The sequence below is a fragment of the Sinocyclocheilus rhinocerous genome, unplaced genomic scaffold (genome assembly GCF_001515625.1).
Source record: "Sinocyclocheilus rhinocerous isolate Xijiao unplaced genomic scaffold, SAMN03320098_v1.1 scaffold2236, whole genome shotgun sequence".
Taxonomy (NCBI): Eukaryota; Metazoa; Chordata; class Actinopteri; order Cypriniformes; family Cyprinidae; genus Sinocyclocheilus; species Sinocyclocheilus rhinocerous.
The window spans coordinates 96,000-111,872 of NW_015623569.1; the positions used below are offsets into that span (position 1 = coordinate 96,000).

Consider the following 15,873-nt stretch of genomic DNA (forward strand, 5'->3'; position numbering starts at 1 on the left):
GCAAAACACTGCTTCCTTTAAATAGGGAAGTGTGTGTCTGTTTCTCTCTCTCTCTCTTTCACACACACACACACACACACACACACACGGATTCTCAAGCCAGTCTGTCTGTAGTTTTGTGAGCAGGTTAGTGTTTGTCTGATCCTTTATCTGTGTCTCACTGCAGTGACAGGCAGGTGAGTGTTTCATACATTTTGGACAGGTGTTATTAATGATTGTACATGGTATTTTTACGAGGACCAAATTTTGGAAAATGTCTTCATAAATATAGTGAAAACTGTACAAAATGCTTTTAAGGTCCTTTTAAGGTTAACTAGTCAAAATAGTTAATAAATAGGCCAATAAAAAGTTAAAATAAAATTAAAATAAAAGGAATATATAAATATAGCATTAATAAAATGAAATTTATAATGTAGAGAATTAATATACATAGCAAAATATAGAGCGAGACATAGAGGCATGTGTATATTAATATGTATATGTATGTGTGTCATAAAATATGACATTACTATAATATAATACAAAATCTAATAATCTAATTCATATTTTAAAAATAATGTGTGTGTGAGTGAGAGAGTGTGTGTGTGTGTGTGTGTGTGTGTGAGGCTCCGCCCCCTCTGCAGGAGTCTCGGCGCTGCTCTGCGTCGCGTCGCTTCAGTCTGATCAGATCAGAGTCACGCAGCGCTGCTGTCTGTGGGTTTCTCCGCGTCTGTTTTCTGTGAAAGAGCGGAATCACGCGTGTGTTCTGCGGGAATCTAGCGGCCGGATCGCGTGTGTTTCAGCGCAGGTAAGATCTGTTCTCTGGCGTGGATCGGATACATATTACATCAGACTGGAGCTTTGATCTGGATCCGCTTTCAGAACCAGATTCAAACACAGGCTGATTTCATATGGACCGGATCAGTCTGGTTTATGTCCGCATTGGTTCATTCATTCGTGTGAAGCTGGATGTTGACGCGACGCGACGCGACTCGCCCTGTCGCGCTGGTTTTATGATGGTCTGATGTTCCTGTCAGCGTTTCTGTAAATCTACTGTTTCCACATAAGGCACATTTCTATCGCTGATTATGACGTGCTAGTTTTTCTAAACAGGTGTGAAACTGGATTGTGCAATCTGATATTTACCATAATAGTTTCTGGCCCAAAATATTTGCTTGTGACTAAAATCAGTATAGATGACAATTAGATCTCCTTCAAACATTGAAATCGCTTTGTTGTCTTTTAGTTCATTTGTTTTCTCATTATACCACATTTTCACAAGTGTACAAACTAATAGTTTGGTGAAACTGTGGTAAATTCTGGAAAAGTTCTGTAAAATATGTGTCCCTGGAGCACAAAAGCAGTCTTAAGTCGCTGGGGTATATTTGTAGCAATAGCCAACAATACATTGTATGGGTCAAAATTATCCATTTTTCTTTTATGCCAAAAATCATTAGGATATTAAGTAAAGATCATGTTCCATGAAGATATTTTGTAAATGTCCTACCGTAAATATATCAAAACTTAATTTCTGATTAGTAATATGCATTGCTAAGAACTTCATTTGGACAACTTTAAATGGTTCACATGGTTTCTTTAAGGAAGTGAAATGTCTAATTGGTGGATTCATATGGAATTTGTGGAATGCATGTTGCATGTTGGTTTATTTCATATTTTGGCTGGTTTGATTGGCAGTAAGAGTGTATTTAAACACATTTGACCATGTTTAAGTCTGATTGCATGCAGTAAATGCATGCGTCTCATAGGTTGCAGGTAAAGATTTGGTGTTTGTGAGGGTTTAAAGCTCTCAGCAGAAGCACTGGAGGAGCGTCACCCTTCCCCCTGAGCAACATCTGAAGGCAAAAACATTCATTGTTCACAAGTGCTGAAGTGTTTTCAGCTGCTGCAGGAACAAAGAGCTTCTGCTTCTGTTGTGTCTTGGGTTTTGACTTGTCAAACTTGTTGCCAGCGAGTCTTAATGGCTGAGCAAACACAGAACGGCCGGCGACACTTCAACCTGCGGGCCATTATTTATCTGTCCTCACGTGCTCAGAAACATCATGAAGCTTCCTGAAGATTACAGTTTCCCTCATGAGGTTCCTATCAGGATATGCACGAAAGGAAGCCATAGAAGAACCATTTTGGTTCTCCAAAGAACCTTTTTGCATTTTGAAGAACCAATGTGCATTGGAAAAGTTTCACTCTTAAACATAACAGTTTTCATAGTGATGCCATAGGAGAACCATTTTGGTTCACCTTTCAGTGATCAGTTCTTAAAAGAACCATTTTTTCTTTGAAGAACATTTTTAAAATTCTATAGAATTTTTCCGCCCCACTTTAAATACCTTTTTGTGGAATGGAAAGGTTTTATGGGTGTCAAAGGTTCTTTATGGAACCATAGTTACCAATAAAGAGTGCATGTTAAAATAAACATAAACTAGTGTTCAATCCAAATGAAGGTCTGTGGATATGGTTTTTTGGTGAAATATGGAATATGCATGATATATTCACAATAATTTTCCAGCAAATATAAAATGAAGCACTGTTTTTTAAATGATTTTATATTATTTTAATTGGCTTTTTAGTTGGCCATGAAGTTTAAGAAGTCATTAGACTTCAGTATCCTTCATTTTTCATCATCAGAATTCAGAAAGAGCATTATTACAAAGTATGTTTGCGCATACAAGGAATTTGTTTTAGAGTCACAAGCTTCCAGTGCACAGAGACAACAGCACACAGATAATAAAAACTAAGATGAGAATAAAAATACACATGTGATCTTTCCCAAAGTAACAATTTTTTTAAAGTGTGAAGTTTTTTGTGCATTGGAAATTTTCATTGGATTTTAAAGTATTTGCTTTGCCATAAGATGGTGGTGATATATTGAATATGCATGATATATTCACAATGAATTTTCAGCAAATATAAAATGAAGCACCGTCTGAGATTGTTTTAATTTGGCCATATAGTTTACTTAGAGTTTAAGAAGTCATTAGACTCTTTAATTTTTCATTGTCTTTCCCAAAAGAATTGTTTTTCTTAGTGTGAACAACATTTCAATAATCTGTAGAGGTTTATGCACTCTTAAGAACCAAAGTGCATTGGAAAAGTTTCATGGGTGTTAAAGGTTCTTCATGCAAGCATCAAATGCCAATAAACTATCTTTGTTTTTAAGTGCAAAAAGGTTGATGGTTTACAGTCTTTAAATGCACGTCATCTTTGGCATGCTACTTTAACATCCATGAAACGTTTCCTATGCATTTAGGGTTTTTTGTAAAGCAAAAAGGTTCTTTGTGGAACCAAAATGGTTCTATGTTTTACAGTCTTTAAAACCCAAATCGTCTTCAACATGCCAGCAAACAGACTAAAACAGAGCCACTGATTCATCAGCCATCGATCGAGGGTCAGTAGATTGTTGACCTCGTCCATTTCCCAGGCCACCAAAATTAGAGGCTCTTCTGTTCTTTCCATGTCAGGCTTCAGAAAGCGTTCTCGTCGGGAGGAATGTGAGGAATGTGAAGAGGAGGCTCGCACCACCGTGAGTCTAGCGCATCTTCTCGCCCGCCAGACACCAGCGACGGTGCGAAATCTCACAGGTTTGTTTTCACTCTCTAGCGGGTGAAGACCTTTCAGATATCTGAGCCACAGAAAGAGTGGCTGTGCTGTCAGAAATGGAAAGAAAACCATCTTTATGGCCACATTCTCCATTTTTGCCAAAGTAAAATTAATCATTACCTGAGACCAGTGTTAGGCAATTACTAGTAATAATATGTGAGCACAAAACTAGTCATAAGGGTCCATTTTTAGAAATTGAGAGTTTTGAAACCTGGATAAATGAGCTTAACATTGATGTATGGTTTGTTAGGATAGGACAATATTTGAAAATCTGGAATCTGAGGGTGCAAAAAAATCTAAATATTGAGAAAATCATCTTTAAAGTTGTTCAAATGAAGTTCTTAGTATTGCATATTACTAATCAAAAATTAGGTTTTGATATATTTACGGTAGGAAATTTACTAAATATCTTCATGGAACATGATCTTTACTTAATATCCTAATGATTTTTGGCATAAAAGAAAAATTGATAATTTTGACCCATACAATGTATTGTTGGCTATTGCTACAAATATGACTGCTTTTGTGCTGCAGGCTCACATATTACTTTTTCACAATAACTAGTAGTGTAGCTAATTACTAATAAGAGTTCAGTAATAATATTAGAGTTACCATCAATAAAACAGCTCGTTACTTAGTTACTTTCAATGCCTCAACCTCTACTGATTTGAAATCCAATAATTCCTAGATTTATTTTCATAATTTCACATGAAGTCAGCAGAGCAGCAGGCAAGCTTGGAATATGGAAATCCTTACATTTAGCGGATGGAAATATTGCTGTTGCATTGATTTTGTGAGGAGAAAAGATGATCTGAATGCTGATGTGTGGCATTACTTTACTCTGGCGTTACACGGCTTGCCCACAAACATCCCTCTGATCCCGTTTTGTTTGTATAAAATCTTTTTAGAGAACTAAACCTTTTCTGACGAACTTACATGATTTCTTTTGATAAAATGCATCCTGGAATATAACCGTATATGGGTGACAGAGACATTAGAGCTACAATTAGCTTCAAGCTACACATGGTATTTAATGAGATTAATGCAACACTTGTATTTAAATGTTACTATTAATCACCACTGACTTCTGACTGCAATCCAGTGTGCATTTTGGTCAAATGATGAGGCGGAAATATATTGTTAATAACATTTTAGAAAACTTTTATGGCGAATATATGCAGTTACAACTTCTGTGGGGTGTGAAAGAAAAGTAATGTAACTAGTAGTGTATCAGCTGCTCAGGTTATTTGAAAAAGGTCATGTTTTTTCCTGTTTTAACCATCCGTGCCTTTAAATATAACAGCAACTGCTGCTGCGAATAGATTCCTGTATCAAACTGAGTCATTGTGCAACGACACATTTGCAAATGTGGTTTAGAAACTCTCAGACTCCAGCACCTGCTGATGCTCCTTTTTTTTAAAGAGCGTATTTCTTAATTAAGAGTCTAGAAATGAGTCACATGTGCGCAGGAAAGGTAATTAATGATCTGAAAGAGTTCCATCTGGTGCCGTCCTGTGAAAACCACTAAACAAATGTGTTACGGTCATTACATATTTGCATGATAATTTGCTGCATATTTTCAACTTTAAACAAGTTGCATGGACTATTTCTGGATCTTTCATCTTTTGGTTGATGTTTTTAAGGAATTGATTTGGAAAGATCCAGATTTGGTCCATGCAACTTGTTTAGAATAGTTGAAAATATGCAGCAAATTAAAATGCATGTATTTAATGACCATAACACATTTGTTTAGTGGTACAGTCCAAATGAAGGAATATAAATATGGCTATATTCACTATATATTTCTCATGATGCTAACCATATGCATTTTAAATTATTTAATTTGCTTTATTCGTCTTGCGATGTTTCAGCGTCTCTGATTTGAACCTCAGATTTGGAGTGTTTCGCATTAAGATCAGTTCATTTCTGTGAGTTCAAACGGCTTCTTGAAGGTGGTTCGTCCTCGTGTTTGAACAGGATGAGTTTGTTAATGTCCTGATTCCGGCTGCGGTTGGGTTTCATGAAGTGGGTGAGTAAGTCTGTCCAAAGGAAAGCTCTGTATGAAGGGAGGGACCAGGAACTGGAGGAGTGGATTTGCACCTTTTGTTTTTCACTAGTAAGCGTGAAGTACTTTCATCTGATTATGTAGGCCAAAGTCTCTTACACAAGGGCATTTCCCCGTCAGAAACACTTGAAATGTACAAAGGTTTATGCAAAGCTTTAAAGAGAAACTTTGAGTTTTACAGTTGGCAGCATGTTGATTTTTCTGGAGCCACTATGAAATCTTTTTTTTTTTTTTTCTTCCCCAAAATTCAGTGTTTTACATTTTCATTATTCTGGACTGTATAGTTTATCTATTAAAAATGTCTAATCAATTGATTTCATAAAACCATTTAATGATTATTTAAAATTTTGACAATGTTAGGGTGCTATGAAATACTTATTTTTTTTCTCATATTATGTTTTCATTTTTCTGGATTCTTTGGTTTATGACTGAATAAAAAATGATAATTAAAAACTGTGGTAATCAAGTTAATTCATATGACTATAACAGTATAATCAATCTTTGTAAATTTAATCATATAAAAAAATACACCAGTTATTTACAACAAAACATTGCAAAAAACTGTAATGTTTTAATTAAATAAAGGCTCTTGATTGGGTGATATTTCTTAAAATAATGTTTTAATTAATTAATAATATTTAGTAGGGTTGCAAAGAGGCGGAACATTTATGGAAACTTTCCGAAAGTTTCTGAAAATTCCCTAAGTTTTCCAAACGTTTCCAAAAAATCCGGATAAGTTTCCAAAAAAATCCTGGAATTTCCCCCAAAATCCTGGAAATTTTCCCAAAAATCCTGGAAATTTTCCCCCCAAAAAAATCCTGGAAAGTTTCCAAAATTTTCTGGAACTTTTCCGCCTTTTTGCAACCTTAATAATTAGTAATAGTAGTAGTTTGAGAAGTTAATTTCACTGCTAATATTTCTGTCAATATTTCTCCCAGTTAAACCAAACTTATATGTTGGTGTTTTGTTGTGAAGCCCTTTGAGTTTCTGTGTGTTTGATCACTGTTTTAATAGCCATTAACATATGACTAATTCTCCAAATGCATGTGGTTTTTCATATCAAATACATACACCAGCATAACTCAAAATCATCTAAAATGTATCTTGTGTTTTCTCAGGTTTACAGGCTGCTGGTCTCCTGTGCCACACACTATGTGACCAAACACCGTCGTCTGTTCTCAGCTTGTTCCGGCCGGCAGTAGAGTCGATCAGACGGGAGCTCGAGGTCTGCGTTAAAATGTCTGCGTGTGGAGAGTTTGCAGAGCACGTGTGGAAACCAGGCTCCTGTAAGAACTGCTTCCATCCGCGCAGCGCTCACGGACAGACCGGCACGGCGGGAGGCGCTTGTGTCCGAACGAGTCTGATCGGGGAAGACGAGGATGGGGTGACGTCTCCCTCTCCGTATATCAAACCCACCATCGCTGTCAGACCCACCATGATGAACATGGACGTCACAGTGGAGGTCAAGACGGCAATGAATACAGAACAGGTATCTGCAGGAATGCACTGAATTCATTGAGTGGATGAACTCTTAAAGGAATACCCAAACGTGAAAATCTGCTGAAAGTGTGCTCACCCTCAGGCCATCCAAGATTAGGATGAGTTTGTTTCTTCATCAGGTTTGTAGAAATGTAGCATTGCATCAGTGTCTCAGCAATGGATGCTCTGCAGTGAATGGGTGTCCAAACAGCTGATAAAAACATCAAACGTAATCCACAGCACTCCAGTCCATCAGTTAACATCTGGCGAAGACAAAAGCTGAAACAAATCCGTCAAGACGTTTTTAACTAAAATACGAGTCTATAATCCATAATAATGCTTCCTCCAGTGAAAAAGTGGTCTGGGCTGAATCAGGAGAGAAATCTGCACAGACCAAGCAGCGTTTAAACAGCTCTAAACACATATGTGGCTGGATTTTGATGTGAGAGACAACAGCAGATTGACAACAGACTTTTTCACTGGAGGTAGCGATATTATGGAACGTCTTTATGATTGATTTGTTTCTTTTGCCTTCTTCTCCAGATGTTAACTGATGGACTGGAGTGGTGTGGATTACTTTTGATGTTTTTATCAGCTGTTTGGACTCTCATTCTGACGGCACCCATTCACTGCAGAGCATCCATTGCTGAGACACTGATGCAATGCTACATTTCTCCAAATCTGATGAAGAAACAAACTCGTCAACTTCTTGGATGGCCTGAGGACATTTTCATTTTTGGCTAAACTATTCCTTTAAACTCTTATTATGGTGAAAGTCAGTGATATCTCAAAGGTGGGTGGGGTTTAGTCAACATTCTCCACTACATGGGTGTAGACTGGAATGTCTTTGTGAACGCAAGATAACAGACTGCCATTCAGCTGTATGCACCCTGTACAGGAAGGCAGTGATATGGACACATTCAGGCTTTTTAAACAAAGATAATTAGATCACCGCCAAGGGCATTGAATAATTTCTATGACAGACTACAAAGCAAACACACACGGACACAGTCACATAAAGTCGTCTGTGGAGTCAAATAAGATGATTGATTAGTTACTTATACCTGTGTGATTAATTGTCTATGCAATGCATTGATTGCATTGACATGCCTGTGAAATGTTGCCTGTTTATCCAGCGTGCTTGTTTGTGTACGCTTTGATGTTATTATCTCAATGTGGGTTTCTTACATTGGCAAGTTATTGAGTATGTTTTTATAATAAGCTTTTTATTGTAAACGCAATGATCCAGTGTTTGAATTCTTCTCAGACTTATGATTGCTTCTGTATCTTAGAACAACCAGAAGACCTCTGTAGGACTGAAGAAAGCTCTGGATTTGGCTCCTCTGTACATCGATAGCAATGGATGTAATAAATCTCTCAGAGAAACCATAATACAAAACGGCACCTCCGTAAAGAAGTTCTCCCCAAACGTTTGTTCTCCCACTGGATTATCCAAAGACTGCATGGTTATCAGCAATATATTTATGAGTCAAGAAGATGGCTGCGTTCAACACAGTCTGAAAGAGAATAGGAACAGTGACTCCTATAGACAGATGACCAAAGCGGTCAAGAGCACTTACGCCAATGGAGATCTATGTCTTCATAACGGGACTGGAAACAGTGATGGAGTTACAAGTCCTCTAAGGGCATCCGTAGAGGAAAGGCAAGCCAGAACCGCACCAGGGAATGTGGTCAACGGATCGTCCAATGAGACGCCAGGTACTTCACCGTCTCCGATGACTCCAGACTCCTTCCGCGAAAGCCTATCAGCCTCGTGCTCCAATCGGAGCAGCGTGGATTCGTTAGTGGGACTCCGGAGTCCTCAGAAGTCTCCAAGCGTTCCACCAAACGGGCTTGAGGAAAGTGAGCCGATCTATGCTGAGAGCACCAAGAGGAAAAGACGACTCGATGCTCAATGCGACGGGAAGGCTCCGCAATCCTCCGAGTCTGAAACCGAAGTCAACGTAAGCGACAATCAAAGAGCGACTATTACTGTCGTCGCCGCCCATACTGAGAAAAACAACCGGACGTTTTACCTGAGCAGCCCGGATTCGGCCGTAAGCACTCAATGGACCCACTTCAGCCCAACCGCGCCCAAAGACCCATCAAGCCCGGAGTTCACTTGGCCAAATGCTCCTGATGCCACTGAAACAACCCAACCCAAGCCTCGATCCAGTCCCCCAGTTCCTCCTAAGATCAGCACCCGTCCACCAAGACTTGGTACCTCCAGTCTCTCCTTACCGTTACCCGAGCTCAGCTTTCACGTGGTTCTTCCTCCAAATCAGATGACCTCGCAAGTGGACACCAATGCTCATGCCGTCCGAAACAAGTCTAACAGCGCCACGAGTCTGGAGGGATGTATTGACGAGGTAGAAGAGAAGGTTGAGTCCAAGAGATTGGGCTCTTGTGGTGGGCTAGGCGACTCCATCAATGCTCCTGCTGTTCTGTCCAGAGAATGGACGAGCGAGAGCAGTGCAGTGCCAGGCACCGCCAACAAAAGCACCAGTCAAATGCCGGCAGAGGATGGCAGAGCCAAAGAGAGCTTGCTCTTGAGCCCGTCTCCTCTCATCCACTCCAGTGTACCCAACACCAGCCGGGATCCCACGCCACCTCCGCCGCCTCCCAAAAAACACCACCGGTGAGAGCTGCATCCTTATTTTATGCTGTTTGCCAGGATATTAATCAGTTGATCATATCGATACTTATCCTTTGATGGAGCCAGATTAGTCTTAGTATTTATGGTGCCCTCACGTGCTTTGGTAAATATGAGTTTCCTAGCCATTTTTGGACATGGGTTAAGGTTAGGGCTTGAGAATTCGGACACGAATAGGCTCTCAAGTTGGATTTATGACTGGGAAACCTGGAGATACCCCAGACTAAACTTTAAACGTAATTGCAGGTTGAACATCTAGTTGGTTGTCAATGAATGGGACGCTACATTTTATTCAAAGTCTGTTGGATTTTGACTAAATATCTTCAATGCGTTTTGACTTTAATGCAGTTTCCCCAAGAAATTGGCAAGAATTAATCTGGTGTCCTCCATTATTTTTGTTGTTCCCAACGACAAAGCACTTGAATGCAGTTAACAAGTAAATAAGACTTCAGAAGTGGGAATTTCCAATAGCGCATGAAGGCAGCGTAAATGCAAAGACCCAGTTATGTTGTTTTTTTCTGGTTTGCCTGACCAGGTCATTTCAATGAATTTAAAAGCTCTTGGTATTGCTAGTTAGTCATCTGGTATAGAAAAACACTCTCAAGTCGTATTTATGACTGGGAAACTTACTGACTGGGAAAAACCACAGTTTTTGAGTTGGGAGGATGAAACTTTAAACTACGAAATGCTTTCTCTTGCATTACAGTCATTTATTTGTGTATATAAATAACCATTTGATGCATGTTGTGTGTATTTTACACCGCATTTATTTGACTGAAACTTCAGAATCGCTGGCTGACAATCTAGTTGGTTGTAAATTAATGGGACGCTGCATCTGTTGGATTTTGACTAAATATCTTCAATGCATTTTGGCTTTAATAAGGTTTTCCCAAGAAACAGGCTAGAATAAACCTGATGTACTCCATTATTCCTGTTTTTTCTAACAACAAAGCACTTGAATGTGATAAACAAGTAACTACGACTTCAGAAGTGGGAATTTGGAAATTTCCAATAGCACATGAATGCACTAAATTACAGAGAACCCTTTATGTATGTTGTCTGGTGTTCCTGACCAGGTTTCAATGAATTTAAAAACTCTTAGTATTGCTAATCAGTGCATTACTGGTCATGAGTTCTATTGTTAGTTTGTCACCGGTCAGTCTGATCTCTGGTTTCATATTGAGATGGATTCATTGTGAGATATTCAGTTTCTTTGGTTTTGTTTTCTTGTATTGCTTCGTTATCGACCCTCTTAAGGTGATGTGATTTATTGAGCTCAGTGGTTTAATGAGATGAAGTGTTCATTTTGGTGTATTTGTTTCACTCTCGTTCTCTCTGAATGAAGTTGATTGTCGTTTGTGTCTGGACTCATGACTTTTAGGCCGGTCTCTCTGTTGTTTGTTTGCAGTTTTATCAGTCCTTCATTCAGCCATTATGGAGACTATATCAAGCGCAGATATGTTCACGCCGTTCTGAATGTGACGCCTGTTCATCAGCGCCATTCGATTCATTTATTCTGCTGTAACCACGTTTAACATGTGAGTGTTAATGTAAAGTAATGACGTGAAATAAAACGTCGTCATGTTTTAAAGAAGTGTGGCTTGATTATATGGTGAAATAGCGGATGATGGGCACAGAACGGTAACAAAACTCTGATTTACAGTCACACACAGGTGTAGTAGTGTGCAAACTCTATAACATGGGGATGTTTTAGATAGCTGTAAAAGGATTCACATGTTTGTTTTTTGAAAATATCGTTTTTTTATGTAATATTATATTGTAAGTCTAACAAATAATTGACCTCAAAAAGGGAATTCATAGCAATAACTGCTTAATTTTTTGCATATTAGCTATATTATATTATATTATAAAGAATTGAACTGTTCTGCATGAGATTTTTTAAAGTGATTTTTTAATAGAATTTCTTGGTAAGTAGCACAACACTGTAAAAAATGTTTTCTCAGGTAACCTAAAATGTGCATCATTTAGTTACATCAAGGGTCAAATCAAATATAAATAACACATTAAAGTCCAATAGAGAAAAGTTTTGCTCAGTAAGAAAAAAAAGAAATTAAAGGGAACATTGGTCATAACCCAATATTTTTCAATTAAAACCATATTGTATCTGATCAGCAACTTCTCATGAATGAGTGAATGTGAAAAAAAATTAAAGTTTTGCATGTTATTATTGCATGTACCCCTTTTTATTAATTAAAAAAAATTAAATTCTTTGAAACTTCACACATGAACCACACCAAAAAAAAAAAAAAAAATTTAACATGTATGTAATTTGTAAGAACATATAATCATATAATTTCCCGTATTAACCCCATTGGAATTAATATAATTTATAACTTTATAACTTATAACTTATAACTAAATTTATAACTCATTATCAATCAAAAAGTGTACAAGTTTATGAAACCTACATATATATTTCTAACAGAACAACATACATATAACTCTGAAAAGTTTTCAAACAAAATAAATGCATTTTACTTGCATAAACATTAATTTTCAGATGAAAAAGTGGAAAAAGTGCGAGATGTGGAGAATAGGAGAAATATATTTTACAATATTTTTTGGCACTAATATAACTTCATAGAAAATTTTACGAAAAGTATTTTTGGCACTAATGGTGTTCCATACTAGGGCTGGGCAAAAATTTTTTTTATTGTTAACCGCTTCATCTTTATAGAAGCGTATGCTGGATCAGCTCTCTGCCCTTCAGAGCTGTTTCTGTTTTATTTGTTCTCATGTTTGACCGACTCACAGGAACATTTCAGGCCCAGAGTCACGTCGCCAAAGTAAAGCGCGTTGAGATCGTCTGCGCTTCCCATCTGTTGCTGAGCTCCGGATGAGGAGCTGGAGACGCGAGTCAACAAACACTGAGCATATCTGAGCATCGATCTGCTGTTTATACCTTCATCAGGCGCTGTGTCTCCAAACAAGAGCTTTTTTTTAGCAGACCGCAGCGTTTTGTGGTTATTGAGATATGCCCTACATATATATTTCTAACAGAACAACATACATATAACTCTGAAAAGTTTTCAAACAAAATAAATGCATTTTACTTGCATAAACATTCATTTTCAGATGAAAAAGTGGTCCATTTTTTATGCTGCAATGGTTCGTCAACAGACTTCAGTCCAAAAGTGTGCGAGATGTGGAGAATAGGAGAAATATATTTTACAATATTTTTTGGCACTAATATAACTTCATAGAAAATTTTACGAAAAGTATTTTTGGCACTAATGGTGTTCCATACTAGGGCTGGGCAAAAATTTTTTTTATTGTTAACCGCTTCATCTTTATAGAAGCGTATGCTGGATCAGCTCTCTGCCCTTCAGAGCTGTTTCTGTTTTATTTGTTCTCATGTTTGACCGACTCACAGGAACATTTCAGGCCCAGAGTCACGTCACCAAAGTAAAGCGCGCTGAGATCGTCTGCGCTTCCCGTCTGTTGCTGAGCTCCGGATGAGGAGCTGGAGACGCGAGTCAACAAACACTGAGCATATCTGAGCATCGATCTGCTGTTTATACCTTCATCAGGCGCTGTGTCTCCAAACAAGAGCTTTTTTTTAGCAGACCGCAGCGTTTTGTGGTTATTGAGATATGCTGCTCCTATCAGAACCAAACCAAGAACCATCATCAGATACAGGAGACTGCACTGAAAAAAACTAAAACTAGTAGAAAATATTTGTACTCAGAAATAGATAGTACATTTCACAACTGCTTAGAAAGAAACATAAAGAGCACATTGAATTATAATAGTATTTTCTAAAATAGTATTTTCTTGTTCCAGTTTTTTTTAGATGACATATTTTCAAAATCCAGTCAATGGGTTAAAATGTATTAATGCAGGGTTTCCAAACTGTTTTTTAGGAGTTGATGAAATCATGAAAATGTCCATTTAAATTGAATAAATAAAACAATAATACTGGAAAATATTTAAATAATGTATTTGTTTTAATACATAAAAATGTATTTAATATATTTTAATATTATATAGAGCGAGAGAGACAGGGTCACATCGCAGTGGAGTCAGCTGTCTTAACCGTGGCTTGTGTACTGCAAACACATATTCATCACTGTGTCTGTCACGAGACTCTGTTCCCCTTTCGGGCTCTGTCTTTACATTTATTTTGAAAGATGAAGCTCGTGATTATGGTAAGGGGCGTTACATTTCCGACGAGTGCTTGCGGTGTTCGGCCAATCACAATGCACTGGGTCAGCTGGCCAATCAGAGCAGACTGCGCTTGTCGGAAGGAGGGACTTTGTAGAAAACGAAGCGTTTGAGAGAGGCGGGGCATAGAGGACCTACAATAATGTACAGTATTTGAAAAATAATGTGTTTTTTGAACATTAAAGCACGTCAACATATTCTGTTACACCAAATACACAAAATAATGATCGTTAAAAAAGCATCATATGACCCCTTTAATAGAATTGAATTAAATTCCTTTTAATTTATAACTCATTATCAATCAAAAAGTGTACAAGTTTATGAAACCTACATATATATTTCTAACAGAACAACATACATATAACTCTGAAAAGTTTTCAAACAAAATAAATGCATTTTACTTGCATAAACATTCATTTTCAGATGAAAAAGTGGTCCATTTTTTATGCTGCAATGGTTCGTCAACAGACTTCAGTCCAAAAGTGTGCGAGATGTGGAGAATAGGAGAAATATATTTTACAATATTTTTTGGCACTAATATAACTTCATAGAAAATTTTACGAAAAGTATTTTTGGCACTAATGGTGTTCCATACTAGGGCTGGGCAAAAATTTTTTTTATTGTTAACCGCTTCATCTTTATAGAAGCGTATGCTGGATCAGCTCTCTGCCCTTCAGAGCTGTTTCTGTTTTATTTGTTCTCATGTTTGACCGACTCACAGGAACATTTCAGGCCCAGAGTCACGTCACCAAAGTAAAGCGCGCTGAGATCGTCTGCGCTTCCCGTCTGTTGCTGAGCTCCGGATGAGGAGCTGGAGACGCGAGTCAACAAACACTGAGCATATCTGAGCATCGATCTGCTGTTTATACCTTCATCAGGCGCTGTGTCTCCAAACAAGAGCTTTTTTTTAGCAGACCGCAGCGTTTTGTGGTTATTGAGATATGCTGCTCCTATCAGAACCAAACCAAGAACCATCATCAGATACAGGAGACTGCACTGAAAAAAACTAAAACTAGTAGAAAATATTTGTACTCAGAAATAGATAGTACATTTCACAACTGCTTAGAAAGAAACATAAAGAGCACATTGAATTATAATAGTATTTTCTAAAATAGTATTTTCTTGTTCCAGTTTTTTTTAGATGACATATTTTCAAAATCCAGTCAATGGGTTAAAATGTATTAATGCAGGGTTTCCAAACTGTTTTTTAGGAGTTGATGAAATCATGAAAATGTCCATTTAAATTGAATAAATAAAACAATAATACTGGAAAATATTTAAATAATGTATTTGTTTTAATACATAAAAATGTATTTAATATATTTTAATATTATATTAAACATTATAAAGATTTTTGTAGTATTTAATATAATATTAAAATTTATTCAATATTTTTTATAAATGTAAATCTATTTATAGTATTTGAACGTAGTATTAAAATATAATAAATATTTTAGTGTATTTAATAAATGTTGGTATTGTATTATAATATTTAATGTAATATTAAATATTTATGTGTTTAACAATATTTAATGTTGTACTAAAATATATCAAATATTTTATATTAAATAATTTTAATATATTAAATAAAATATAATAAATAGTTTAGTGTATTTAATATATGTTGGTATTGTATTATAATATTTAATATAATATTACATATTCATGTGTTTAATAATATTTAATGTTGTACTAAAATATAAAATATTTTATATTAAATAATTTTAATATATTAAATAAAATATAATATTTTAGTGTATTTAATATGTTGGTATTGTATTATAATATTTAATATAATATTAAATATTTATGTGTTTAATAATATTTAATGTTGTACTAAAATATAAAATATTTTATATTAAATAATTTTAATATATTAAATAAAATATAATAAATA

The 15,873-nt window shown here is 36.5% G+C and overlaps 1 protein-coding gene across 1 annotated transcript in view; it reads left to right on the forward strand.

Moving 5' to 3' along the window:
• Positions 1–653: 653 nt before the first annotated feature.
• Positions 654–15,873, forward strand: part of LOC107712457 (tyrosine-protein kinase SgK223-like) — a 25,872-nt gene continuing 10,652 nt past the window's right edge. Inside the window, exons 1-4 of the mRNA XM_016517752.1 lie at positions 654–738; positions 774–787; positions 6,778–7,148; positions 8,431–9,776. Of these exons, the coding sequence (XP_016373238.1) occupies positions 6,897–7,148; positions 8,431–9,776 (1,598 nt within the window). The 5' untranslated portion in view covers positions 654–738; positions 774–787; positions 6,778–6,896. The remainder of the gene's footprint in view (positions 739–773; positions 788–6,777; positions 7,149–8,430; positions 9,777–15,873) is intronic.